Source organism: Etheostoma cragini, chromosome 14 (genome assembly GCF_013103735.1).
Source record: "Etheostoma cragini isolate CJK2018 chromosome 14, CSU_Ecrag_1.0, whole genome shotgun sequence".
Classification (NCBI taxonomy): Eukaryota; Metazoa; Chordata; class Actinopteri; order Perciformes; family Percidae; genus Etheostoma; species Etheostoma cragini.
In genome coordinates this window covers 2,999,670-3,027,610 of record NC_048420.1, presented here as the reverse complement: position 1 = coordinate 3,027,610, position 27,941 = coordinate 2,999,670, and the positions used below count along the sequence as shown (strand labels likewise).

The following is a 27,941-nucleotide window of genomic DNA, read 5'->3' as shown; positions in this document are numbered from 1 at the left end:
TTAAACACATTTAAAAACATTAATTAACTGCGTGTTTTCAATGTAGAAATTTAGACATCTCAGCTTTTAAAATTCCCTCAATTTTCTATACAAACCGCAGTCAGAATATTTTCTAAATGGCACAATTAAAGAGGGCCAACAAGCTGCCATCTGAGAAAAATGAATATAAATATAGCTACTTAACCCACTTCAACTTTGTCTGCCTTCTATACTATGAGACTTTGACTATTAATCTTTGACACTTTCCTATAAATAAATGTCTGCTACTACTCTTATTCAGTGATGAATCACGCAGTAGTGGCTGAGCATTTAGTTGCTTCATAAAAGCGTCAATATTTTCCTCAACACTGGCTCTCTAATAACATAACAGCAGCTATTTCATGGGGAAAATCCTCTGGGGCGGCACACAAGGACTGATGTGTTTCACATGCTGATTTGTCTTGGAGAACTGAACAGTTTGTAAGAGAATTAAAGCAGAACAAAACCCCACAGCAATAATCTGGATAATAAATTGTCACCCTATAAACGTCAACCCTCCGCCGTGCTGCCAATATTCTGACAGAAGTGAATGAATGGCTGTCAGGAGATATTCAATAAGTGAAAACTAGTTCAAACTACTTATATAATATATGTATATACACATATACACACACACACACACACACACACACACACACACACACACACACACACACACACACACACACACACACACACACACACACACACACACACACACACACACACACACACACACACAGAGTTTGTCCTTCAGACAGAGCAGAGGTCTGGTTTATGTAATTGATGACCCAGACAAGTCCATTTTATAAGTGTCTCCATTCCCTGTCAGTTTTTAACATTCTGTGTCCCACTGACTCTTCTTTTTAATCCTCAACCTGGCTTACAGTGTGGTCTATCTGTATAGTGTCTTGAGATAACTCTTGTTATATACTCTTGTATAAATAAAATTGAATTGAATTGAATTACAGAGCTAAAACTGTTTTCATTCATAAGTGGCCATTTTCGCATGCTTAACAGAAACCCTCTAAGTTCCTTTGTCTCAATAACCAGTAATTGAATGTGTGTGTGCTTAAAACTAGACATCTTGAGAAACAAAAAAATAGGGGGGGGGAAACATGACGTAATCCAATTTCAGTCTCTTTCTACATTATACTGTATTTCTACACAAATTGTTACAACGTATTACATAATACAATTTAAAGAGAAGAAGCGGTGGTCTCCTTGTTGACCTTCTATTATTTAACACACACACACACACACAAACACGATAGATGAGGACCGGGACGTGTCTATATTTTTACGGTTCTTTCCCTTCTCTCTCATCATTCTACCAACATCCCAAAGGATACCACACAAAGAATTACCAAGATCAACTACATTTCCCACTGCGCTCCTATAGAGTGAGCAAGTACTTCTTTAGAGATGATGCATGAGAGCAAGATGGTGCAGACAGTAAGCCTCCATTTCCGGGAGCCACACATGGACCAGATTCCACTCTCTATGAGCTGAGGAGAGCTGGGAGTCAACTAATATCATCTGTGAATTAGTTTCATTATAGAGGAATGTATTGATTGTTAGTCTTTTAAAAATATGAAAGAGAAATTAAGGAAAAAAAACTCACATGTGACTAAATCTGGTGAACAAATCACCAGCTGTAGTGTTTAGTAGAACCAGCGATTGTGGGTTTCCTGCTGTATGACATCCACCCTGATACACAATTTTTGTTGAAGCATCCACATCTGAAACTCTTTTTCTTGGACAACTTACTGTATTCGCAAATCAGACAAAATACAAAACTGGATTGGAATATATAAGTATGTCTATGCAAACTAGCACTGTTAAATTAAAATTTCTAAGATTCCAAACAGATTTTTTTAATGTGCATGAATCTAGAGCTGAAGTGTTTAGTTGATTGATCAATTAATCAACCGACAGAAAAAGTCATTTTGTTTAGTATTTGTTATAAAAAAATGGGAGCATTTACTTCTTTAAGGCTGTAAGGTGAAGAAGTTTTAGATTTAATCTCGTTCCCATAGGTGGGACACTAAATTATTTTTATTCTAATAAAATGATCTGGGCGTTTTGGGCGAGAAAATAAAAGTTCTCCATGTGTTATCCAGCAGTTTATTTTGTATTACTGTTTAAAGTCAGCAATAGTGTTTAATAGTAGTAAACACATGGAAAGTAATATTTCCTGCCGTAATCATAGTTTGATCATCAGTGATGAGCCTTTGCGGAGCAACCGTCACGTGCTTCCCGCTAGACCAATAAGGCGGCTGCTTGTTTGGGACAACAGGTAAACATTAGTCCAAGATGTCTGCGCCCTTGTTTATATCGAGTAGTGAAGAAGAGGTAATTACAGCCAGACCTCCTTCAAAAGTCTGTAAAAAATATTTTAAACAACGCTACATGCATCTCACGACCGTAAAGAAAGAAACAAAGGATTTTACACGCACACGGTGGGATACATTCAGAAACTGTGTCCAACCATGGCTTGGCTTGCAAGGGGGGAATCAGAATAGTGATCCCGAAGACGCTGGGTTTAACTCCACTTTCTGCAGGAGTTTCATTGAAAAAAAAAGCGCTAGGATGCGGCCGAGAAACGGGCCACGCAGCCTCCTGAAGCTCAAGATCAACTTTACCATCAGGTAGTAACGGTAGTACCGCTACAGTTGAATGTCCAACAAAAAAAACGTAGGTCCAGGACGGGCCTGTTTGTAGCTTGTGCTGGTCCTGTGCTTCCTGCCTTGTGCATAATTTGTAAAAAGGAAAACAGACATTATATAGCTGTGGGAGGCAAACGCTAGAAGGACCATCTTTCACAGGCAGAAACGTCAGCAGGTACGTAAAAACAAAGTTTTTATTTATTTACAGGCTAGCTGCTGAAAGCTGCTGAGATGAAGGAGGACACTAGCATTCGTGTGAATATTTGAGACAAGACTGTGTCTCTCTGAAGGTGCGATACCGCAAGTCCTGTTATAGGCAGTACATCAGGTTCTTGTCAAAGTCCACAGCAATAGTTACTCGGCCCTCAGAAGAATAGTGAGTTATTATATAGCATTAATAAATAATAATCAATAATTCACTCACATTTCAAAAGTAAAGTCTTGACCATCTATAATGCCGATTTGTCTGTAAACACAGTCTTGACTGCACAACATTGCTTCGTTACTTCAAAATGTTTAGTGATTTGTTAAAGTAAAAGAATGTAGAAATAATGTACTTGCTGAAGATTAAAAAAAAATCTCAAATCACTGTCAGCTTTCGATTTGCTACCATTTAAACTATATTTTAAATTGAAGCCATTGTGCAATAGTTACGGCACATTAAGTAATCATCTTTTCGGTTTTTAGTGCGTTTTCTTTTCAGAAATGAGCCAACCTATGATGTCAGCTACGAGATCTTCTGTAGAGTAATCTTCATAGAATAATTGTAAACAAAGAGGTGTTGACAATGATTTTTTTTTTTTTTAATTGGGTGAAGAAACATGAAGATGTTGATGCTTCAAACTACAGTTAATTTAAATACCACGACTGTCTTTGGCAGCTTGGGAAAGAACGTTTATGCAATATTGTTTTTTTCACAAAAATGGGATTCGTAATAATCAAATTTTATAATGTGTATGATGTGATAATATTGCATTTTAACTACAAACAAAAAACTCTGTGGGGATATATCTTTATTTATACCACCGATCTAACTATCTTTTTGATTCAGGTAGGATGCAAAATTAAGGAGGTTGGCTTGTGACTGACTGTGAAAACAGGGCTAGTGCAAAAGCTGAAGACAGAGACCAACTTCAATGGCCTCCATCAATACTGCAGAAGACAAAATGACACGTTAGAGTGCGGCATTAATATTAAATGTGCTTCTATGTTACTTTCCCGGTATGAAATGCCCGTGGCCGCCCACACCGGATGATTTAAATGTGAGCGAAGCAAAATCTGTCGTGCCAGTTGAACTGTACAATCTGATTTCCTGGATTATAGGTGCAACTAAGGAACCAACACTGGCCAATTACGTTGATATTCCCGATGATTTGAACCTAAAAGTGATATCTGTCAAGACATTGTGTATCTTACATCTAAAGGGCCAAGAGTAGATCCCTAAACATCTCTTAAAAATAGAGTTGTGAAGGGTAGTGACACTATTTTTTTTTGAGGATACTTGTGTTTTATCCGTTTAACTGATTTTGTGTAAAGCACTTTGAATTGCCCTGTTGCTGAAATGGGCTATACAAATAAAGCTGCCTCGCCTAAATCCTTCTGTCTTGGTCTAACAATTCGTCATTTAACAGGTTCATTGCAAACTGTCACTTCTAAATAGACTAGGACATTGTGCATCATGGTAGTCAGTCTAGACGCTAGCCTTGCCCAACTTCAACTAGTAAAGGGCAGAGACAAAATACCAAAAGGATTCTCAAAGAAGGTCCCTACAATACTTGTGTGGGACAATATTGACTTTGGGGAGGAGACAATGTCAGGTCTTGAACTACTACAAATGGGATTATGCTGCAAAAGCGCTGTAGTTGAACCTGTGTCAACAACAAACAGACAACCACTACAGAAGGAAGATTCCTCATTCAAAGCACCCCCTAGCATCTCGGGAGAACAGTACCATCAGTCTAAAAGACAAGGACCACGTCATTTGTTTCATCATTAAAGTGTTCCATTACAGGTGGATACATACAAATTGAACACGGTTTCTGCTGTACAAAGTGAATTGGCATGTTTTTGTAAAGTTTATAGATGCTGAAAGCTGCAAAGGTGTCCATACCTTGCTTCAAGGCGATGGCACTCAGTCAGCACTGTATTATCTTCCAGTCATTTAGTCTTCACCAACAGAGGAGTCAACAGTAAAAAGTGTTCTGACGCAGTGTCTTGCTGATCAGCTAGATCTGGACCATATAGTGTTAGTTTATATATATATATATATATATATATATATATATATATATATATATATAATCCACTGGAACGATAATGAATTTAGTCAGTGTAGAGTCAGACTACGTGAATTTCACACATACATGTCCTACCTGAGCATTCTAGGAAAACGGTGTGGAGATGGAGGACTGCAAGACATCCTCATTGAGTCCACAGTTGTTTCTCCAGGAACCATCAATGGAGTGATCAGTATTTCCACTCTTCATTCTAGCCCCAACCGGGCCGTCAGACACCACCTACCAAGAGCCTGGGTCTGTCCAAGGTTTTTTACCTAAAAGGAAGTTTTTCCTTGCCGCACTGTTCCTTGCTCATGAAGGAAATTACTAGAACTGTTGGGTCCTTGTAAATTCTGCAGGGTGGTCTAGACCTCCTCTATCTGTAAAGTGTCTCGAGATAACTCTTGTTATGAATTGATACTATAAATAAAATTGAATTGGTCATCATTACAACCGCAGCAGGAGGGCACACAAACTTTTCACCAAAGACTTTTCACCTTTTAAGACTCGCTTACATCAGACAGGAGAGATAAGTATGGATGTTATCAGTAGATCAAATGTGCATTCCCGGACATAACAATGGATGTTTTGTGTGCAAATGAGAGATAACACAAAATGTGTTTAAAATATGAAGACTTTGTTAAAAGAGGAAGTGAAGAAAACACATTGTTTGCCTTCTGGATTTCATACACCGACATGGTACAGATACTCCCATTTGTAAGAGCAACACGAGAATCCGACTGGCAGCTTCAACCCGTCAACAGTGCGCTTGATGATGGCATGTTTATTTAAGTACAATCGTGTAAATTATGCTAGGTCTTTTCCTGCATACGGACTGGAAATGGTCAATTTCCCCCAATGGGCTCAGTGTTAAAGGCCAGCGGACTGTCCAACGTCAAAGTGTCCATGGATTTGCCTTGTTTGTATGTGACGAGGACATTGAGCAAACATGCAGAGATTTCAAGACAAAGAGTGGTTGGACAGGGTTATCACAGAATTGAGCTGCAGTAAATCGCTGGATATTGTCGCAACATGAAAGGGCTGCGATAGTAAAACAATGCGAGGCAATGGCAGGTAAATCTCTTAATATAAGGAAAGGGAAAAAAACCTTGACAGCACACAAATTCATTCTAATGAAAAGGCTGTGACCAGAATCATTTCCATCCTAGATTCCATGCTGAATCCTTCTGACACACACCAAAATGGCATTGTGTGCCTTAGCTCTGGACGAGAGCGTATGGACCAAAAGACCGTTATCACCATCAGCTGACATATCCCATCAGAACACAAAAACTGAAGACCTCTAGTGACCAAGCAAACACAAAAGAAGAAATCTGCAGCAGGGAAGGAAGTGATTCTACGTGCCGACAAGAGACCTTTCTCCAGATTACTCGTCATAGGTCAAAGTAGAATGATAGACCTCCAGGAAATTCTGTCCTACACCTTGGGAACTGGGTCATATCTTTTAGCCAGTGCTGATGGTTCACTTGCTAAAACAAACAAATCAGCTCTCTCATGGATCTATTGAAAACCAAAGGTGGAAACTGTTTAGCTGACAAAGTTCTAACAGATGGAGCTATTCACTTTGATGGCATGGCATTCATTCAAGCCATTCGGTCCATACCACGTACCTTTGGAGAGCTTCCAGAGACCATACTGCAGTACACGGTCAAGCTTGCTTTAACACAACTGTACACGGACAGACTTTGTGATTGACGGTCACGTCGAGCTGGTGGTGGTACACAACTGGTGAAAATGTATGGATGGGATCAGAAGACATCAACACAATGGAAACAGTTTCTTTCTACTGGAACAAACAAAAAAGCACTGGCTGAATTCCTCTATGTTATGTGGCAAGAGGCTGATCTAACCACTGTGGGTAAGGACTTAAGCCTGTACATTGCACATGGAAACCTGTGGCACTGCGTGACTGTAATGGAGGAGTTACAAACTCTGAGCTGTTGACGATCGGACATGTAAATGTAAATGTGCTGTATTTATATAGCGCTTTTCTAGTCTTAACGACTACTCAAAGCGCTTTTACATAGTACAGGAAACATTCACCATTCACACTCATCAGATAAACACTCACACACATTCACACTCCGATGCGCAGCACCGGGGGCAACTGGGGGTTCAGTGTCTTGCCCAAGGACACTTCAACATGGGACTGCAGGGCCAGGGATTGAACCCCTAACCTTCCGATTGGCAGACAACCACTCTACCACTGAGCCACATGTGATCATGAGGAATGTGGCACCAGGGTGTTTTTACATGCACAACATGCTGCACCAGAACATCAAACTGTAGTCAAGAAGAGGCCTGATACTGAAGTGCTAGTGCTTGCTTTGAGTCTGCGGCCAGATTTACCATGCAAGTTGTATTTTTTCACGGGGGTAGGCAACAAAACAAGGCGCATTGACCTACGCTATGGTGTCGTCAGCTCTTGGCAAAAGTGTGTGTTTGGCACTTATTGGGATCTTTACCTTCTCAGGTTGTGGCTCTACAAGTTCCTTTCATGGCAAAGGAAAGGCATTTTCTGTTGCTTGTGAGAAAGACGAATATCTGATATATTCAGATGCAGTTACAAATCTGGGTAGCAGTTTTAACCTAGACAAGTCTACCTTTGAGCAACTTTGCCACCTCCCACGATGCAAGATACAAAGCATTCTGCATGGCATCGTCAGCTTTGCCAGAACTATCCATGCCCTCGACAACTGACGCCCTTTACCAACACTGGAAAAGGGCAAACTACCAAGCAGCCATATTGAGACATTCTCTGAAAAGTATAATGTGTGTCCCTTCCCCCGTTGACAATGGATGGCACCTCGACGATGGTGAGTTAAAAGTGACCTTGATGACTAGAAATCCCACCCCTGAAAGTGTGCTGCAGGCGGTCTACTGCAGTTGCAAGCATAGTAAATGTGCAACTGGAAAATGTTCCTGTATGTCTGCAAGACTGTCTTGTACTGCTTTATGTTGTTGCCAAAATTGTGCAAATGTTTCACAGGAAACAGAGGAAAGACCTTCATGGGATGATGGCTCTGATAGTGGAAGGGATGACACAGATGAGTAAATATGCGCTGTGTTATAATTTAAGTTGATTTTGAGCTGTAAAGAATCTATTGGAGAATTGTCATGTATTTTTGCAGCATTCATTCAACATCATGGGGACAGGGAAGCATTTCAAGCCATTTCAGCCAACTTGGGCAAAAAGCGTGCTTATATTTTTATCTTTCTGTGATTACAAAGTACCTACTGAAAATGTTAATGTATAAAACACTGTTAATTTTGCTTGGTGCCAATCCGTGAAGTTGAAGAATATTTTGTATATACATTTCATGAATTGTGTCAAAAAACTGCAAGGTATTTTGCAGAGAACTTTTCATTTAAACAGTAGTGCCCAGGTTTGGGAACGAAAATCATTTTCTAGCCACTTTTCCTTGATCACCTTATGGCCTATTTGATTTGTTTTATGAGATAGAAAATTAAACATCTTTGGGTTCTGGGTGGTTTGCTGGACTAAAACAAATTGAATAGGTCACCCTGGATTTTAGGAAACTGTTTGACTTCTTTTTTACCATTTTCTGACATTTCCTAGACCAAAAGGCTAAATGAGAAAATGAGCAGACGATCACAAGTTCCCAGGGAGCAAAGTGACATCTTCAAATTTCTCGTTTCTGTCCAACAGTCAGAAAACGAAAATGTTAATTTTATTAGCGTTTAAAACAGACAAATCATGACATGTAAAGAGCTGGAGCCGGACAATGTGTGAGCATTGTGCATGATAAATAACTAAAAAAAGTTGCAGATTATTTTCCTGGGAATTGACGTCATAGCAATCAGTTCATCTTTACCCTACTTCATATAGTCTCATTTATATTATTCTATTTCTAACAGTCGGGTATAGTTGTCCTGTCTATTGCACTACATAATTGCACCTTGTTTTTGTACCTTGCACCGTGTGGCTAGTGTGAATGTTTGCTTACTCCCACTGAATGTTGCATCATTTGTTCTTTTTTGTTTTGCACCAGGGACCAGAAAAAACATGTCATTCCTATATATACGCCTACTTTACTGCACTGTCTGCAGATGGATGACAATAAAGTTAACCTGAGACCTTGTCTTAACCTGATTCTTCGCAGCTCTACACAGCCTACAAAACATCACTGGTGCGTTTCAAACTATACTGTATTAACAGCATTAGATTTATCGTATACATTATTAACAGTGACAATGTCTGAACCATTTCTGTGTGCATAAGCATGCAAGGCAACATGTGCAGACACATGGATAGGTCAGCATCTTTTCACCATAGAAAGTTTCCTCTTCTAAAAAAACATGTACTAGCTCCGGGAGCTTTAAATGGATCCCCACTACTCCCTTGAGGGATGGGTTAAAGGCAGAGAATGAATTTAGCTACATGTTTGTGTATGTGACAATAAAGTACCTTTACCTGGAGCAAAGACAATCTTTGATGTTTCCCACAAACTTGTTGTCTGATTTGCTGGCTGCCATCAGGGATTTGGATAATAAAAAAACTGGTCAAGCTGAAAATCACTGTGCGTGTGTGCGCGACAGAGAGTTTAGAGGTTGAGAGAGAGCATACAGTGAGTGCTTTGTAGCTCTATGTGAATTCACTACTGTACAGTCAAATTTAACGGTCAGTAGGTTAAGGTCTGCCGAGGTACACTCCATCCTTTGTAAACACCCCAAATCACAGACACTAACCTTTAAGCTACAAAACCTTTCCTACCTTCTAAGCACCCTTGCTCCCCTGCCCCCTTCTGCAGATCTAAGTTTAAAAGCTCCTTTATCAAATTCTTCTTAAGTTAGTAATCTTGAACAAGATCCAGAAAAGTTGCAGCAGAAAACATTCTGGAGTTTTGATGCAACACTTAGTGAAGGATCTGGTGGCTTTGCCTCTTTTTTGATTCACTTGCTTGATATACATTACCTATTAATAACATATCCTTTTCCGCTATTAAATGGAAAAATGTGGTAACACAAAAGGTAAGTGTAACCACACAGACAAATCCCTTACCTGTGCTCTGGAGAAAGTGGCGCAGCAGCTAAATATATAGTGGCCAGGTGTGTCTTACACACCCACGCACCAATATAAAGAGAGTACAATTAATTTCACTTTCTGTCCAGGGCAACGGAGGGATGAGGAGGAGGAGTAGAAAAAGGAGCGGATGGTGATAACCTCGTGGTAGATCTATGATGGTATCCCACCCACCTACTACTCGCAGCATTGTACCTGTCAGCTGGATGAGGGTGGAACCTGTCTGGGCGTACCGCCACTCGTGATTGGTTGCCCTGCAAGTCATGCTCGATTATTCTTCCACAAATAAGAAAAAACGACGTCTGCTACCATCAGCTAATGATAGACTGACGGGAACCCAGTCCACTGTGGGCAGAGATTCCTGAGGAGAGATATTCCAATCCAGCAGACAACCAAAACCACCCATTTTGGTCTGCACGTCAACGCAGAAAAGCTGGTGCAAACATTTCCGAGCAACAACAGTGCAATTGGTGTAGTTTCAGAGCCCACCAGCACACTGTGTGAATGCAGAGTCAGTGAGCACCCTATGTGGCATTATGTGAGCTGCTAATCTGCCTGTCTTTTGGAAAGGCAGCTTCATGGAGTTAATCCTCAATGTGTAGAGGGGGCAATAATTAGAATATGCCTGCACTGCATTTGTGCACCCTAGGAAACAGCTTAGCATCAGAAGGGAGACTTGAGATAGACGGGGAGAACCTTACAGTGCAGGGGAGGCTTACATTAACATTAAATCTTTCCTCACCTGCTGTCACTCCAGTAGAGCCACTGGTTGGAATGAGACACCCAGCTCACGAGACGAGACACAATATTGGGTTCTCGAGATTGAGATGAGACGAGATTTTGACTTAGGTGAAGAAATAAGACTGGAAAAAGAGTCACAAAATGAAAACAAGAACTGAAAGGTTTTGCCATATACTCAAAATGACTGGCTTCTTTCGAGTATAACTAACAGTTGTTAGACCGTTACTTATTCCATGTGTATAGGGGAGAACCAAGAACCAAGGTTACAACACACAACGTAAGCGTGTTCTGGCAGTATTTGAGACCAAATGTTTTTCCACTTGAATTTCTCATTGTACAGTAGACAGACAGAAGTAACGCTTATTTCACTATTGCTTCACCTTGGTTACGTAAAGCACAAATAAAATACCATCAAACACTCAACAGTTGATTTTTGTGAAGACGGATGCAGTTTTTTTCCTCTGCATTTTATTCAATGCAGCACTAAACAAGGAAGTAGGTTACTCTAGTATCGATCCATGACCATTATAGTACAAAGGGAGAACATTTGTCTTATGTCTATGTGCTGAGGACGTGTGGGTGTCTCGGCCAAGACAGGAGGAGAACGAGAGAGGGACAGAGTGCGGCGCTCATGGCAACGGTACTCTTATGTTTTTAAGACTGGGTTTTACAGGCAGCCTTTATCTTCAGCTATCACTCAGCAAAAGTAATCGCTGAGTCAACTTCGGAGGACGGCCGGGGGATTTTCAATTAGAGCGTTTTAGGCTGTATCTGTATCACCTCTGATACTGCCTAAAACGCTGGTATCGATAAGTACTAGAGTTTATTCACCAATCCGATCCCACGTAATAAAGCCCTAAAGAAAATCTACGATAAAAGTAGTTTGTGTTATTTTTCTGTTATGACTGACTGTCAAACTGGATATTAAAGAAAGTTCTGTGGCATTTATTGTTTTTGAGAGTTTAACCTGAGCCGGACCAACAACAAAGATACAAAGAACCTCCAACACAGCTGTTAAAACGTAAAAAAATATATGACCCACTGGTATCGCATCAGCCCTCAGTATCAGCCGATACGCAAGTCCAGGTATCAAAATCAAGAAGCAACAAATGGAATCAGACCATCTCTATTTTCAATGCTAATTTCACGGCTTCTGCTCTGCTCTTTTGTACAGATATCGCGAGACACTTTTTACCTCAACGAGAAATTTCGTCGGGGCGAGATCTCGTCCCACCTCTAGTCTACGTGTATCAAAGTTTTGCAGTTTAACCCAAAATACATTAAAAAAAAGGTTGAAAGTGCATTTGTGCGTCTATTTCCCAAAGACGACCCCTGGGTATGATGCTGAGCACATGCACTCAACTTCTTTGGTCGACCATGGCGAGGCCCGTTCTGAGTGACACCTGTCCCGTTTAACCACTGCATGGTCTTGGCCCCTGTTCTGCAGCTCAGTGTCAGGGTGTTGGCAATCTTCTTATACCCTAGGCCATCTTGATGTAGAGCAACGGTTCTTTTTTTCAGAAGCTCAAAGAGTTCTTCGCCACGAGGTGTTATGTTGAACTTCCAGTGATCAGTGTGAAAGAGTGTGAGACCGATAACACCAAATATAACACACCTGCTCCCTATTCACACCTGAGACCTTGTAACACTGACTGACTTGACACCGGGTAGAGAAAATGGCTAATTGGGCCCAATTTGGACATTTTCACTCACTTTTGTTGCTAGCGGTTTAGACAGTAATGGCTGTGTGTTGAGTTATTTTGAGCGGACAGCACATTTACACTGTTATACAAGCTGTAAACTCAATACTTCACAATGTTGCAACATGTCATTTCTTCAGAAAAAATTTAATTAAATATTTATAAAAATGTGAGGAATTTGTGAGATACTGTAATCAATACTACTGGGTATATCTACTATGAAAAGTCCTAAAGAATAGTCTTAATTAGCCAGGAAGACTGTAAAGTAGGAAGAATGCACTCCCCAACATGTCGCCAACCTTAATTAATTTTTTATGAAGTTATGTTATTGAAATAATGCAGGGTTTCCCGCAGCACTGCGCAGCTAAGATGGCCGCCTAAGCAACACACGTCTGCCACCTTAACTGCCGCCTTAAAAAACAAACAAAAAAACAACAACACGGTATCAGAAATAGGGCAGACGCACAACAGGGTTTCCGCTATGTAGCACCAGCGCTCCTTCAGCTGTTTATGAGAAGTCATGAAGTCGTACTTACACAACTCCGTTGGCTCTGCTGAACTCAAGTGAACTGTCATCCGCCGTCTCTCCCCTTTAGGGTGAGAAACTGGAACAATAATAGGACGTCATCACTCGCAAAGTCATGGCAACCAAATAAACAACAGGGCGAGGGCACTTGTCACTCAATCTTGGGCAAAGTGACAAACGGCAACGAAAGCAGTGACATGAAATCGGCACTCACGTGGGTTCCGTGAAATGTGAACGCTACAGTTTATTAGAAAAATAGCATTGTGGACACTGGATTTGATGAACTTTTTGATGATGTTTTTAATTAGACCCTAGATGAGACAGGAAGCTAACGTTAGCAAACGCTGCAGTCCCTCTTCCTTTGACGCCTCCGGCTGCAGGAGACGCCGCATTCCTCCGACACGCTGTGTTAACTTTACCGTTTTAAAACCGTTTTCCAGGTTAGTGGGGGAGCATACTGCTCAAAACTAACAAGAGAAACATCACTTGAAATGTGTAACTTGTGTTCCTGTTGAAAACCAATTAAAAAATCGGTTAAAAAAAAGAAAAACAGCTTTTCCGCGGTAAACCGTGAAATGGAACAATAAAAGTATTCACAACCATTGCCACACTTGTTGCCCACAGATTGACTATAAGAGGGCAGCCCACCCAGGTAAATTAGGTCTACTGAGGAACCTTTTTGAATTCATTGAGTTCCGTGATGCGTGAAGTTCCTTGGCATGCTAAATGAAAAGAAAATAACACATAGTCAATGTTTACCCACCCTAACAGTAATTAAGTACAATGACAAACTGTGGAAAAACACCAGAATATGTCATTTCATGACATTCCTCATTTATGTCATAATCAACAAGCAATTAGCTGACGTTGAGGCAGTTATTACCTTATCTCAAAATTCAGGAATTCAGGGAAACTGACGGCCATTGCCAAGCCTTAAACTCCTAAGAAGAATTCACTCTCAAAAAGCTGAGCTGAGCAGTATTTTCCAGGAAGGTCATCTATCCCGTACAACAAAGAACGCAGCATTAACCTTTCCTAATTGAGCGTCAGTCCCAATATTTCCAGGGTCACTGGTTCTGTGAGAAGTGGGTCAAAACGACGAAGTCGGTGAAACGCAGTTACCACTTGTATGGCTACACAGAGGGAAATGCCAGAAATGTCCTTCATTCTTTTACTGTACTACAACAGAGTCAGTTCGTCATTTATGTCAGGACTGTTACTGGGTCGTGTGTGTGTGTATCAGAATATGTCAACACTCAGCACACACCTCAGATGCTTGAGACTTGCAAGTGGCTCCCGAGAGGTCAAGTGGGCGTTAGACTGGCTCATACAAGAAAGTAGTTTACTCAACAACACTACTAGAAGCTCCAGTGGGATGGAGACAAATACCTCAGGGAGGGGACGAAGTGGGTGTGTATCTGTGCTTAAAAAATGCACCAGCTGCCTGGACCAGGACAGATGGGACGGGTGGTATGGTCAGTAAGTGAAGGGAGGGGAAAGGTTTTCTACATACCACAAAAAGTGTGTGCACACTCGCAGCCTCTTCCCTATCCGATTAAAGAACAGTTACATGCAGGCATAATTTTATAATGGCTCTCCAGCAGCTGACTTGGACGCATCGGTTCTAATCTAAACCAGCTGTTCCGGGTCAAGAGAAACCAACACCGCGCACATGTGTGTGTATCCCCGCATAGTTGTGGACTTCCCACATTCACAGCGTGCCAGAAATTCCATGCCGAGGGATGTGTGGGAATGGCCGGGATTCCTAGAGGCTGAGGGATGGGACAGGAAAAGGGAGACTTGGACCCCTGACCTATGTCCTGATCAGAGACACTCTGGAAAAATAGATCCTGCGGTGTTGTTCCATTTAACTGCTTGATCTTGACACTTTGATTGCTTTCACTCAAGTATGCATGAACGTGTTTTATTTTTCCAATGATCTAAAAAAAAGGTGTGTGAGAGGCACTTCCCTCTTTACAAAAACACTCGACACACTCTAAATAGACGATATTCACTGTCATCTCCCAGGAATTCTGAAATTGGCCCAAAGGGCAGCAGTGAATGGACTGTTCGCTAAGCTTGGCTAAGTTTCTGTTGCTTCACCAACAAGCTTTCTGTTCTCTCACCACAAATGTGCAGTATTCAATGATAACATTGGAAGATACAAGGCGTTTAGATGGTAACAATTCCAGTGCCAATGCCAGCACCAATAGACTACCATTACCAATTAAGTGATGCAAACACCAATAGAGTACTTCAGCTGAAACCCTTTTTTCTACTCTATTCTATGTGCATGATGTGGTTGGAAGCCTCTCGGCCGCTGAACTTCCAAGTCCGTGAAATGCATCACGCTTGACTTCACCACACCGCAAATGCTTCACTCTCATTGAAACAATTACAAAAAGGCGCCCCAGGTTGCTGAAACACGCTCTGATCGGGGCCTATCTCTTTGGCTCTTGGAGAGGGAAAACAATAAACCACCGTCATACATCGTGAAACGCTGAGATTTGGTTGTACTGCAGGTCCGTGCACATGTCCAGAAATCCAAAGCTTGACAATTGCCTAGTTATGGTTGCTAAACCATGATTGGCCAATCTCTGTGCGGAGGGAGGTGTTCAGCCAACGGTCAATTACTGCTAACCTGGATCTATTTTACAAGCTACCGAGACATGTGTTACTACTGCCTGCAAATGTGTCTGGAAGTTGGCGCTGGGCATGTTGAGTACGTTCATTTTCCAGTCATGACAGATTTTTTCCGACACCCTGGGCAACGTAGAAACATGAGTCCCTGTCTTTTTTGGTTTTGCAACGCTACTGTGGCTCCAATCCTACTAACTAAAAATATGCAGAAGGTGATGGACACATGTGTGCAAATGGCTTTTCCTGTATCTAAAATAGGCAACGGTAAACCACGGTAGAAATGTAGGCGTTAACAATTAACCCTTTCATTTAAAATATCCTTATTATCCTGGTGGATTACCACGGTGTGCAACCCGTGTTTAACCCTTCCCAGCTAGATCTGGGGTTTCAGAATTTGCCGCGTTCAGACAGGACAAGGGGACAGAATGTAGCAGCGGATCTTTTTTCTTTTCTTTGCTGAAGTGATGTGGGTAGTTCTCTTAATACATCCACAGGGTAGCCCGGAACTTAAGTCAAAACTATTCTTTATTAAGCATTTGTGAAACTCAGATGCTTATTAATGTGCATTATTATTTGCTTATGTTTCAGAACCACATCCATCTTCACGTGTTACATCATATCCAACTTCATAGTGAACTTCATGTCGGAGTTGTATATAAATCTTCCTGGATCTTACCGGACCCCCTACAGCGGGCCAGTGTTGACACACTGAGGATGTTAAGAGAAAACCAATCAATTCTCTCTATATGCTTCCTTCATCCAATATTCTCATCTGCCTCACTTTTTTGCCTTCCTCAATCTTCTTTCCCTCCTTCTCTGCTTGGCTGTTGATATCAGACACAGCTGTGCTACTCTACAGCTTGGACTGGCTATGCCACTGTATACACACAAACAAGTGGGTAACTAGTTTACAAGTAAAAGAATTCGTAATCTCAGCCTATTGTTTTTTTATGTGGTGATTGACCTATAACTAACTGCCATTTGTACCAAGTCACTATCAATCCACAACATTTTCCCATTTCTTTACAAAAAAGGTTTATGTTATACATAAATCTTCAGTGTTCACACGCACATTTTAGTGGCGTTGGGGTAGGGAAGCCTGCATTGCATTATGAGACACTAAAACTCTCACCTAGCTCTTTAAAAAAAGGCAGAGGGAGGCAGGTTTCACTACATATTTTACAGCCTAACACCCCTAAACTGTGAGTAAAATCCTCCTCAACACCACTGGAATTATTCACTGGCCAGTCCTCTGGTCCAACACAAGAGAGACTGCGTGGACAAGAAAGAACCATTTTTTAAAAGACATATTTGTGAAGTATTATTTCACGCTGCATTAAAAATCAGGCTGTCTATGAAAACGTATATATGTATCATTATCTCCACACATGGAGCAGACAGCGTGAGCAATTAAACAGCACAGCCTGGGTGTTTGTTTCCTTTCCACTTAACTCAGACTCTCCATATCCTTTCCCATATTTTCCACTTTTTGGCCTGGGAGAGAGAGTGCACCATCTTTCCTTTACATCCGCCTCTTTCTGTTCTCTCCATCCGTCCAGACCTCTAATAGTAGGGTAGGCTAACCGAGCAAGAAACAGGCCAGGGTTACCCCAGTGACCCAAACGCAGCAGGGGAGGAGCGGAGAGGGAGGATGAAGGAGGGAGGAACGAAAGAGAGTGAGAGGAGAGAGACAGAGAAAAGCCAACTTGTTAATGGAGCCAAGAGTTTATTTGTCCGGGTCTTTTAATGCACCCCGATGTCATTCTCACAAACCGTGACAAGACAGAGATAAAGCACTGTTGGCAACGCTAACATGTACATAAAATACAATCTGATAGCACTATAAGAGAAAAAAGAAACAAACCAGTGTTTGTAAAAACATCCACACTTCCCTTCAGTCAACAGCTGAGATTTATTTAACAGTTTAACACAAAGTGAATGTTATTCTGAGCTGTTGACTCCTGCTGCAGGTCACTGTCAAATGCAAGCCTTTTCTGCTACAGGTATTCCAATCTGCACGGATACACCATCTGGAGGCGACTATGAAAATACATTCTAGCTTGCAGAATGCAACGGATTCCTTAAGATTTACACATATTCAATTCAATAGCAGTTGAGCAAACTATCCAGTAGACAGAGACAGACAGTGATGGAAATGCTCAAGCCTACATCACTCCTTGGAAAGCACTCTTCAGCGCATCTGTCAGGGTCTAAAGGCATTAACATTATTACATAACAGCACTGCCCCCCCCGCCTTGCTACCCACTCTTCCGTTGCCCAGTCAGACCAGTGGCTGAGGAGGCCAGGCCAACAGATGGACAGGCCTAATCCTTCCAAAAACCAGGAAGTGATAACTGGCAAGCACCAGGAATCTTAATAAACACACACTGACCTGTGTTGCACAAACAGGCCAAACAGTAACAATAAAGCCAAGCATTGTCTAGATATAATAGCTTTCATGTTGTTTTTGTCGCCTTTTTCTGCAGGCGCTAGAGCGGTCTCCACTGAGCGCCCTAGGCGCCAGAGCAACCTGCCAACTCATTGTCCTCCGGGTTTTGGGGTTTGGATTTTTTAAGGCCAACACAGCTGATAGTTTTGGACTAAAGCTGCAGAAGGTCAATCATTTGTGGGTGTCCCCTTTTCAGACTAGAGAGCCTAGTCCATGAAACACTGACAAATCCCACTGAAGCACAGGGTTTAATCATCTTAAATATCAATGTCTCCTTAAAATGTCCAATCAAAGACGATGTCAACCGTCTTATCTGCTGGAACAAACCCTCATAACAACTTTTTTAGGCTTGGTCCATACTACATTAGTAAAAACAACAGGAAGATAAAGTGTGACTAAGAAGAAAAAAAAAGAGGGGGAATGGCAAACTGGGTTATTCAATTATAAAGAGAATGAAAGCTACAGACACCGTCAGTCTCAATTCATCATGGAGAGACTGCTGTCGCTACGGAGACACAGCTAGACAATCATTGGTTGGGAAAGTATGTGAAGGCAGGGGGGGAGAGGAGAAGAGAAGGGATGTCAGGGCGAGACTACGGTGACAATGACCTGTCTTTGTCACTGGGAACACTGAAATATTAATCTCTGTGTGTGTGTGTATAGGATTTTTCCTTTTCTAATATAAAACACACTCCTCTTCCACCATCACCACACCATACACACTGTGACAAAACACAGACAGACAGAAATTTGTTTTACCTGCTATCTGACTCGATACATCTCCTTTTGGCTCTTTAGCAAGGGACCCATCTGTAGGAACACAGAAAAAGAACTGATTTGGCTTGTTGTTCTGAGTCATAATGGATACAACAGCAGCATGAACAATCAAGAGGAGGATGAATGGCAATAAAGAGGCATGAAACAGGTTCTTTTATTACCATGCTGCACAATTTATGATCATTGTGCAAAAAAGGGGGGTATTTTATATCTTAATTCCCCAACAATTCCCCAACTCTGCATTCAAAGCCAAACTTTCAAAATGCCAGGACATCAGCAAACTAGGAGAAAACATGGCTAAGAGTCTACAGCCATGTTAGCAGCTCTGTGTGGCTGTACTAGGGTAATGGTTTGAGCTAAAAGCTAACATCAGCATGCTACCATGTTTATGTTAAGCAGGCATGTAGGTTTAGCATGTTCTCTATTTTAGTTTATTGAGTTAACATGTTAACATTTGCTTGTTAGCGAGAAGAACTTAAGCTGACGGGAATGTCACTTTTGCAGGGATTTGGTCATGAAGCAAAGTACTGGACACATTTTGGCCTAAAGGTGGCACAAGCTAAAAAGTCAGGGGATCATCAAACTCAATATAGTTCCCCCTATGGGGCATGAATGTCCTCACCAAATTCCATTGAAATCCATTCAATAGTTGTAAAAGCATTTCACTCCAAACCAGAGGAAACAGACTGTCATACAGTGCTTGCGTGGCTAAAGTATGCACAGATTGACAGAAAATTGCTGCATTACTTTACAGCAAAATTGGAAGATTAGGTATTACCATTATTATTAGGAAAAAGGGAAAATCTCTCAAACATTAACTTGTTCAGTAAAGCAAAAAAAACCAACACAAAATCCTCATTGTCGCAGCGGGCCCGGGTCCGACTCCGACCCTTTGCTGCATGTCATCCCCGTTTTCTCCCTTTTCATATCTTCAGCTGTCCGGTCAATTAAAGGCACAAAACTGCCCAAAAATTAATCTTTAAAATATATATATATATTCTTATTCATGTGAGACACAGGAGTTTCAATGCAACTTATGTGAGAAAAAGAACCTTGTCTCAACCACGGAATCCTGATTATAATTTTCATACCAACGTACCACCACTTTGACAATTCCCTATGTTCTTAAATAGCATCTCCTGCCTACACTGGACCAATGCAGGCAGAAGTAATCTCCTCCTCACCCATCAGCCTGTACCTTGTGACCGATGCCCAATAGTTTCTCAGCCGGCGCAACAATCGGCCCGTTGATGCAGCCTACAGGCTGTTTGGGAGACAGGCTGCTGCTGTGACTGAGCGAAAGATATGGTCAGTGTCACGTGCTGTCAACATGTACACAGGCTGGACACTCCGGCGGCTGACTCAGTGACACTCAGTGAGTCAGTGATGCTCCCTGTGTTCGGACTCAGGCTTACTGCTTCCTGTTTAACCTTACAGAGGGCTGCAGTAAGGCGGACGGAAGTTGGTGGCTGACTGAATCTATGACCTGTGCTGTCACGCATTTAACAATATGGACAAGGATATATTTACAGTGAGCGTAAGAATGTGCTTGATATGGGGAATGAACAGACACAAAAATATTTTCTTTCCTCTATACAAAGTAGACTTCCATGCACTGAAGTGCACTAAAGTAAGAGAAACATGCAAATACAAGGACTGTAATGGTTTGGTATTAGTGCCCAACCCTAATGCACAGGGGTTGCGTTCCAGTGCACGCAGCCACACACAGAATACACGTTATGTAGTTTGATGCACATAATGTGGAACCGAAGTTCACAAGTTCTGCCTAGAAATGTGTAACCATTTGTTTTTAGCAATATTTGCTGAGCTTTGCACAGTAAGCTGATTGGCGTGTGAGTGAATCACACTATGGCGAGAGCAAATTAAACACCGGAGCTGGAAGACGCATCAACTACAACAGTATAGAAAGAGAGAGAGTGTTGTGTATGACATTAGAACAGTGTGTCTACATTGCTCCATCATTTATAATCTTTGAATGGAAACAAATCTAACATGCTGATGCAGCACGCTCGCAGCATGCTCGCAGCACAGCGTGTCTATTATAATCCACCGATGCTGCTACACTGACCATGGAAGACGCACAGGTGTTGCGCTGCAAAGGAGAAACAAAGGAAGTGGACATGACAGCGCCTGGAACGCTTACAAACCATCTCGCTAGTGGACAACATGCTGACAGATCCTGTTTTTGTTTTTTTTGTGTTTTTAGCAAAGTTAGACCAGGGAAGAGTAGGTCAAAACAGATTGGTGATGCATGTTTGGTTTGGAAGTGTTACCGCTGTACTGCATTTCAAAAAAGAGCAGTACCAAAGTCACACCAAAAGGTAACGTCCTGTGTACTATTACACACTGTAAAAAACCACAACAAAACAAAACAAGTAAAAATTGAGAATTTCAAACACTTAGACAACCTCTCGCTCACATGCTTGCACTTTTAAGCACACAGGACAATGATCCAACTTATGCAACATTTATGTCATAAATATAGATTGGGATAAATCCCCCAATAAAGGCTTCTTGTCTGACTGGAGAGTTGGTTGTATGCAGGTTACATACTGTGGATTTACAAAAACCCATTAAATATGGGTTTTATTGACGTGAACAATGGACTCAGTAGGTGTTAAAAAGCCCTTGTGTTGTTGGTGGGGGGGGCGTGTTGTTTAAGGTACCGGTGAAACAAGTAATGCAATCCAGAAAGTCCAGTCGGAGTAACCGATTAAAAGGCTTACAAGATGTTTAGACACTGCACAATGACTTATTAGACTCAAAAAGAGGACCCGACAGCTCTAGAAAGTCATCACAGTGGCAATTTGATTCATTCAATCAAATATTATTTTTGTCTTAAATCCACTGGCCATTTTCATATTATACCAACATTTGCAGCATCCTGAGCCTTTTTGGTAAGGTTCCTAGAAAAACTCAGCCCACATTAGTTTTATTTCCCCCCCCAAAAGTTTCCTTTTAATTTTTAAAGAACTATACAAAATATATACAATATATATATATATATATATATATATATATATATATATATATATACACAATTTTTTTTGCAACTTTCTCCGTCTCACGCAACTTCGTTGCAACCAAGTTTTTTTTTTTTTTTACAAAGCTCCCACAACATCAGGCATTTTGGGCCGCTAACACCTGGAGGGACTGGTATACTAGAAATAAGGGGGATTGCCAGCTACCCAAAGGGTCCAGGTCTGCCTTGCTGCTAAAGGGCCCTGTTGCAACAATCTTAACTTTTGAAACAGACCAGGACCCCTGCCTGTCAGATGCAAGAGATAAGAGATTCCCTTCGAGGACACTGTAGGACATTGAATCACCCTGCGGTTTCTTTTCCTCGGCTAAAATCCGTCTTCATTATTAAATAAATAGTTCTCTGTACGACAACTGGTTCACGTTCATGAGAAAAAAAGTCTCTCTCTCTCTCTCACACACACACACAAAAAATTACAGAACAAAACAACCAAAAGCAATAAATAAAATGGACTCAGGGCCCTATCTTGCACCTGGCGCAGCGTGGCACAAAGCCCGACGCAAGTGTCTTTGCTATTTAAGGAACGACAAAGTTGTTATTTTCCCTCATTTAAATAGCAAATGCACCTGCACCAATGGGCGTGCTGGTCTTACAAGGAGGTGTGTTCAGGTGCATACTTGGCGTACTGCTATCTTAGAGAGAGAGAGAGAGAGAGAGAGAGAGAGAGAGAGAGAGAGAGAGAGAGAGAGAGAGAGAGAGAGAGAGAGAGAGAGAGAGAGAGAGAGAGAGAGAGAGAGAGAGAGAGAGACGAGGAAAACAAAAAAGCATGTAAATAGAATTTATAGCATCCGGGAAAAATTATCGAGCTAATTTTTATTTATCATGCGATTAATTCATTTATTGCACATTGTGACAGGCCTACTTGGGAGAACCTAACAGAACAAATGGGACACAAAGGCGGGGGGGGGGGGGGGGGGGGGGGGGAGAGATGGCAAGAGAAAGACCAAACATCCACATACTTCACATATTTCCAATTGCAAAGATGTCCACTTAAGATGCAGTTGTGGTTGCCCACATCTTATCGCAATCTAAACAATAAGAGTTGTAGCTGAGCCAGAAGTCAAACAAGCATGGACAAAAAGAAGATAAAACACACTGTACGTGTGCATAAAAAGACAGATACTGGCAGCTAGGAATTGAGTCTTTTATCGCTGAGATGTGGCCGTTGACGTAGTGGGTTAATCCAACAACACACAGAGACAGACACACACCAGGCCAACTTTGTTGCAGACCATAGTAGGAGAAGCCCACTGCTAAAACATCAGCCAATCTAGTTGGATACAGTTAAACGGCACACACACACACAAGGAAATGACAAAGCAAAAAAGGCAACAGTCACCCAATCCCATAAAATATCCAAACTCCCATCTCTCCAAAACACGCAAACACTCCGATACAGTGAACTCACCTGGACCTCAGCTCTGTTGAACACTGGCTGGACAGTGTCCTGAACTGAGCTACCTTTCGCAGGCAGCTCTCTCTTGTGTTGTCCCGACACACACTGCTCCTGTCTCTGAGCCCACATTACAACAAGACCACCCTTTCTGTGGGCCCCTGCCTTCCCCTTCTCGGCAGGCACACTCATCGTTTGACTCATGCACAAAAAGGAAAGACCCCCTTTCATTTCGACATACCTATTGTCTAGCTCACACCGACTGAAATGAGGCATGAGGCATAAGCGGTCTTAGAGAGTGTAGAAATACTGCTGTAGGGGTTCAGCATTCAAACATTTAAATGTCAAGGGCCATGGACAACAATGTTTCACGTAAGGGATCACCCGTCCGAGAGGATTTGTGTTGCCCAGTACGTAGTAGGTAGTTTAACAGGTGAAACTAGTAGGACACATGATGTCAGCTTGTGAAACTTGTGATCCAAATACCCAAGTGGTAGGTAATACTCAACTTCAGGTGATAATGAAAGGGTTTTGTGTTTTGTTATCTTGGTCTCCGTTTTTGGACACAAATGTTCTTTGCTGTGGTATTTCTGCACTGGCCAGAGATAACCTCTCAGTCAGACAAGGTGATGGGTACTGTGACTAGGCGTGCACGATTAATCGTAATAAAAATCACGATAAAAGAAAGTAGAGACAGTGATGACTTTCTAGAGCTGTCAGGTCCTCTCTTTGACTATGATAAGTCATTGTGCAGTGTCTAAACATCTTAAAAGCATTTTAATCTGTTACTCTGACTGGACTTTCTGGATTGCATTACTTGTTTCACCGGTAACTTAAAACAACACGCCCCCCCCCCCCACCAACACAAGGGCTTGTTTTGGTCTGAACACACCTACTGAGTCCATTCTTCAAGTCAATAAAAACCCAAATCGTAATTTACCCTGTTCACAATTTAATTGGAAAAAAACTTTAATTTCAAAATTAATAATTGTTGTATTGCTTTTGTCCTTTTTTTATAAAATTCTCATTTAATTTTACAAGCCGACTGCATCACAAACGCAACTTCCTTTTTGAACAAAGACTGTATGAAATAGGTCTTAATGCGCTCCCTTCTCTTCACTGAAGCCTCTATGTTTACAGGCTTGTGGTGATGCACATTTATATAGGTGCCAAAAAAAAAAAAAAAACTATGTTTGGTACCGTTTTGTTTTGTAAAAAGAAAAAAAATTGTGATTCATATTCCCCCCATATGGGCCTTACTGTGACATCACTTTCTGCGGATTTCTGTAGAAGTTAAACCTATACTTATTTTCCACAGCTGGTGCTTCTTTGCTAGTTCAGCAGTGCTCTGCCAACTGTGTGTTATTAAAGATATAGGGGTACAGGTTCCTTTCACATTCTAAATCTGACATTAAAAGGAGAAGACCACAAACATGGCATTGCACTCCTATAACATTGTTTGAGTCCTTTTTTTATTTTTAGGATCATATCAACGTTATATCTACACAACGTGTAAATCTGAGGGTGGTGATAAACTTGCTTTCTTACCAAATTAACCTTAACGTCTTGTGAACTTTGACACTGCATTAACAGTATTTCTTTTTCAAACGTGCCATACCTTTTTATAGTGCCGCTTTCAAACATCTTTTTTTAGTGTGTTGAATGTTTTAAACTAACACCATGTGGCATTTATATGTATTTATTTATACTTTTATTTTGAGACAAAGCAGTATTTATTTGAGCCAGTAGAACAAAAATCCGTTCATAAGTGCACTCTGTATGTACAGTTTAGAGATGGTCCGATTATTATTATTATTATTATTATTCAGTTTGACTGTCAGTTTTAACAGAAAAAAGAACATAAATCAACTTTATGTAAATGTTTGTGTAGACAAGTAGCTGTGATGCAAGTGGTATTGTTCACATACTTCCTAGGGATCCACCAATCTGATATGCTGGATCTAGATCTTAAATTTAGCAGATTAGGTATGTGCCAGATGTGACCAATCCGCATTAAATACAGTTGGTCTGTCAGAGCCATCATAAAATGAGTTGTTCTGTTGGTTACATTCAGTCAGTCATTCATTTTAACCTGAAAACCAGCTCCCTGTTTGGTTCGACACAGACAGAGTGCTAATATATGGATTGCTGAAGGGATTCATTATTGTGAACTAACTAGCCAGTTCTTCTATATGCCAAAGTTAAAATATAAAATACATTCATGTACCGTCTCTGATAGATGTATACATCACACATCTTTAATCTAAACTAAATCTATGATAGATAGCAAGTTTAAATTTACGAAATGTCTACTTCATTAAACCAGTACTCTTTAGTCCTGATGCTCAAGACTGACATTTTTCTATCCAACCATGTCGTTATTTGCCCCTACCTGGGATCCCAGGTGTAAAGGAGTCCCTTTAGAGACTGGAGCCAAGATGAAAAAGCTCGGCTCTGTCTTAAAGATCAGGCCTAAAGGCCACTGCTTTAAACTGTTGCTCATTTTTCCTCTGGGACCCTCTCAATGACCTCAGTGGGCCAGAGCTTTGACTCGAAGACACAAAGAGCCACTCACTGTGCTGTTTACAGTGGATCAATTCCTCCCAGTTACCGGCCCCTTAGCAGGAGAGGAACAGGGTGAAAAGTAGTCGGAGGAAGAGACGGAAAGAGAAAGTGAGCGAGATGGGGAGGGCAACGGCGGTTTTGAATGCACTGGAGACTCGAAGAAAAAAGGAGTACAATGGTCTTTCAGGACGTGTCCTAGTTTGGTTCACTGTCGCTTTCTACTCTCAAAATAGGAGCACAGACCATTCTGGCAAATCGTTCACAGTGATCCTAATCAATTGCAAGCGGATTCATTTCTTCTACAGACCTCTTTCCTTAAAAAGTAGAAACCCTGTTGACACAGCTTGGCATACATCTCCACTTCTCTCTTCGTTATCTTTCCAAGGTCTCGCTCGCCCCTCGGTTTTTGAATTTATCTCTTCCAGGTGAATGAAGAGACTCTTATTTCCCTCTAACAGGACAATCCAATCATTCACTCACTCCCAGGGTTATTGTTTATGCTCCTCATACAAGAATGCTTATATTAAAAAAAAAAAAAAAAAGGTTATTCTGCGCACGTGATTTCACGACCACTTGCAAACTGCACAGCCCGCCCCCCTGCTACCTACCTCCTGTCTTCTCCTCCTTCTTTCCTCTATTTTCCTCCTGGCCACCTCAACTCTTTTCTCTCTCTCGTTCCAGCTTCTTTTAAGAAGACAGCAGCGGGGCGGAATTTTTGTTCCCAAGCTCGCACCAATTAGCTACCGCGCCGGAGAAATTACAGAACGGGAACACGTCAGATGAGAAGGGAGAAGTGGGACAGGCTCCTTTTTATGAACACACAGAGAGGGGAAAGGTTTGCATGCGCTTGTGTGTGGGAACTGTATGTGTGTGTTTTACTTTAAAGAAGCCCAAAACTTTCCTTTACACAGCTGACAAACAGCCTAATACTTCAATTCCCTGGTAAATTGACTAAATGCTTGAAGCTATTATATTATTACTTTTCGATAACTCTCATTCAACAGTGCAAAAGAGTAGGAAAAATCGCACTGCCAGGCAATACTTTTCACCCCTCATTACCTACTTTGACTGTAAATACCTTGCTCCGTTTGCCCTTATACACGGAGTACACACAAGTATTCTGATTGACAGCTATGTTACTACATGAGCATGGTTTATTTTTGTAGGTGTATTGGGTGAAAACTGTTTTTAATGCATCTATAAGCAGCGTATGATCCACCCTAATGACCCACATCAAGAGCGGGGAAATGGATCTTCCCCATTAGCTCTCATCCGCTGGCCTTTGGTCTTATCTAGTCTGTATCAAGGCAGCAGGCGGTGTGTGTGCTGGTGTGTGTGGTAAAGCCTCAGTGATAGCACAGGCCTTCACCGACCTGGTTTACAAAGGCTTGTCAGTAAAGACGTAGCATAGGGGAGACAGATGGTACCATGGTGACAGACTGCTATCCCAGCCTTGTTTGGTAGACATGGCGGGACAAAGCAGGATATAACCTGCACCGGTAGTAGGGGTGGGAGGCACCAGAGGCCTCGCGATACTATATTATCACAATCCTTATGTCTAGGGTTGGGCGATACGGAGAAAATCAAATTCACGATATTTTTGAACAAATACCTCGGTATCAATACCGCAACGATATATTGTAGTGTTGCCGATTGGTGCTTTGACAAAATATTTACAGAATGAGATTTTTGATAAATAATCATCAGTTACGTGGATGTAATAACCAAGTGGGTAAAGGCAAAGAACAGAATCACTGCAACAGTCTGGTAGGTTCAGAATATGACATCACATTACAGTAATGCAGCCTTTAAAACCAGAAAAACACAACACTTATGCCATATTAAAATATCTAAGACGATACCTAGTCTGACATCACAATATCAATATAATACCTATATATTACCCGGTTCTACTAATGTCACAATATTATATTACTATTTATTACCTTTTTTATCTAAAAAGATTTAAAAAACTGTTAACTGCACCATCTAGTGCATGTGTGCGTGCGTGCGTGTAATCCCGGAGAATAAACCCCAGCTCAAATCAGATTAGGTCAGCGT

The 27,941-nt window shown here is 41.4% G+C and overlaps 1 protein-coding gene and 1 long non-coding RNA gene across 10 annotated transcripts in view; one reads left to right on the top strand and one right to left on the bottom strand.

Moving 5' to 3' along the window:
- LOC117957010 (triple functional domain protein-like) overlaps positions 1 to 27,941 on the bottom strand; it is an 83,644-nt gene that overhangs the window by 47,464 nt on the left and 8,239 nt on the right. For 7 of the 9 annotated variants that reach the window (XR_004659419.1, XM_034892517.1, XM_034892513.1 and 4 more), the window contains exon 2: positions 18,844 to 18,894. Coding sequence is in view for 7 of the 9 variants with exons in the window: in XM_034892517.1 (XP_034748408.1) it covers positions 18,844 to 18,894 (51 nt within the window). In the remaining 2 variants the exon portion in view is untranslated. Of the gene's footprint in view, positions 1 to 10,223; positions 10,464 to 18,843; positions 18,895 to 23,330; positions 23,416 to 27,941 lie in introns of those variants that run through there. The other 2 variants (XM_034892515.1, XM_034892514.1) reach the window with 2 other exon arrangements.
- Positions 898 to 27,536, top strand: LOC117957013. The gene is made up of 4 exons (XR_004659422.1): positions 898 to 908; positions 5,212 to 5,218; positions 13,648 to 13,656; positions 27,443 to 27,536. It is a non-coding gene; the product is annotated as an uncharacterized LOC117957013 (long non-coding RNA).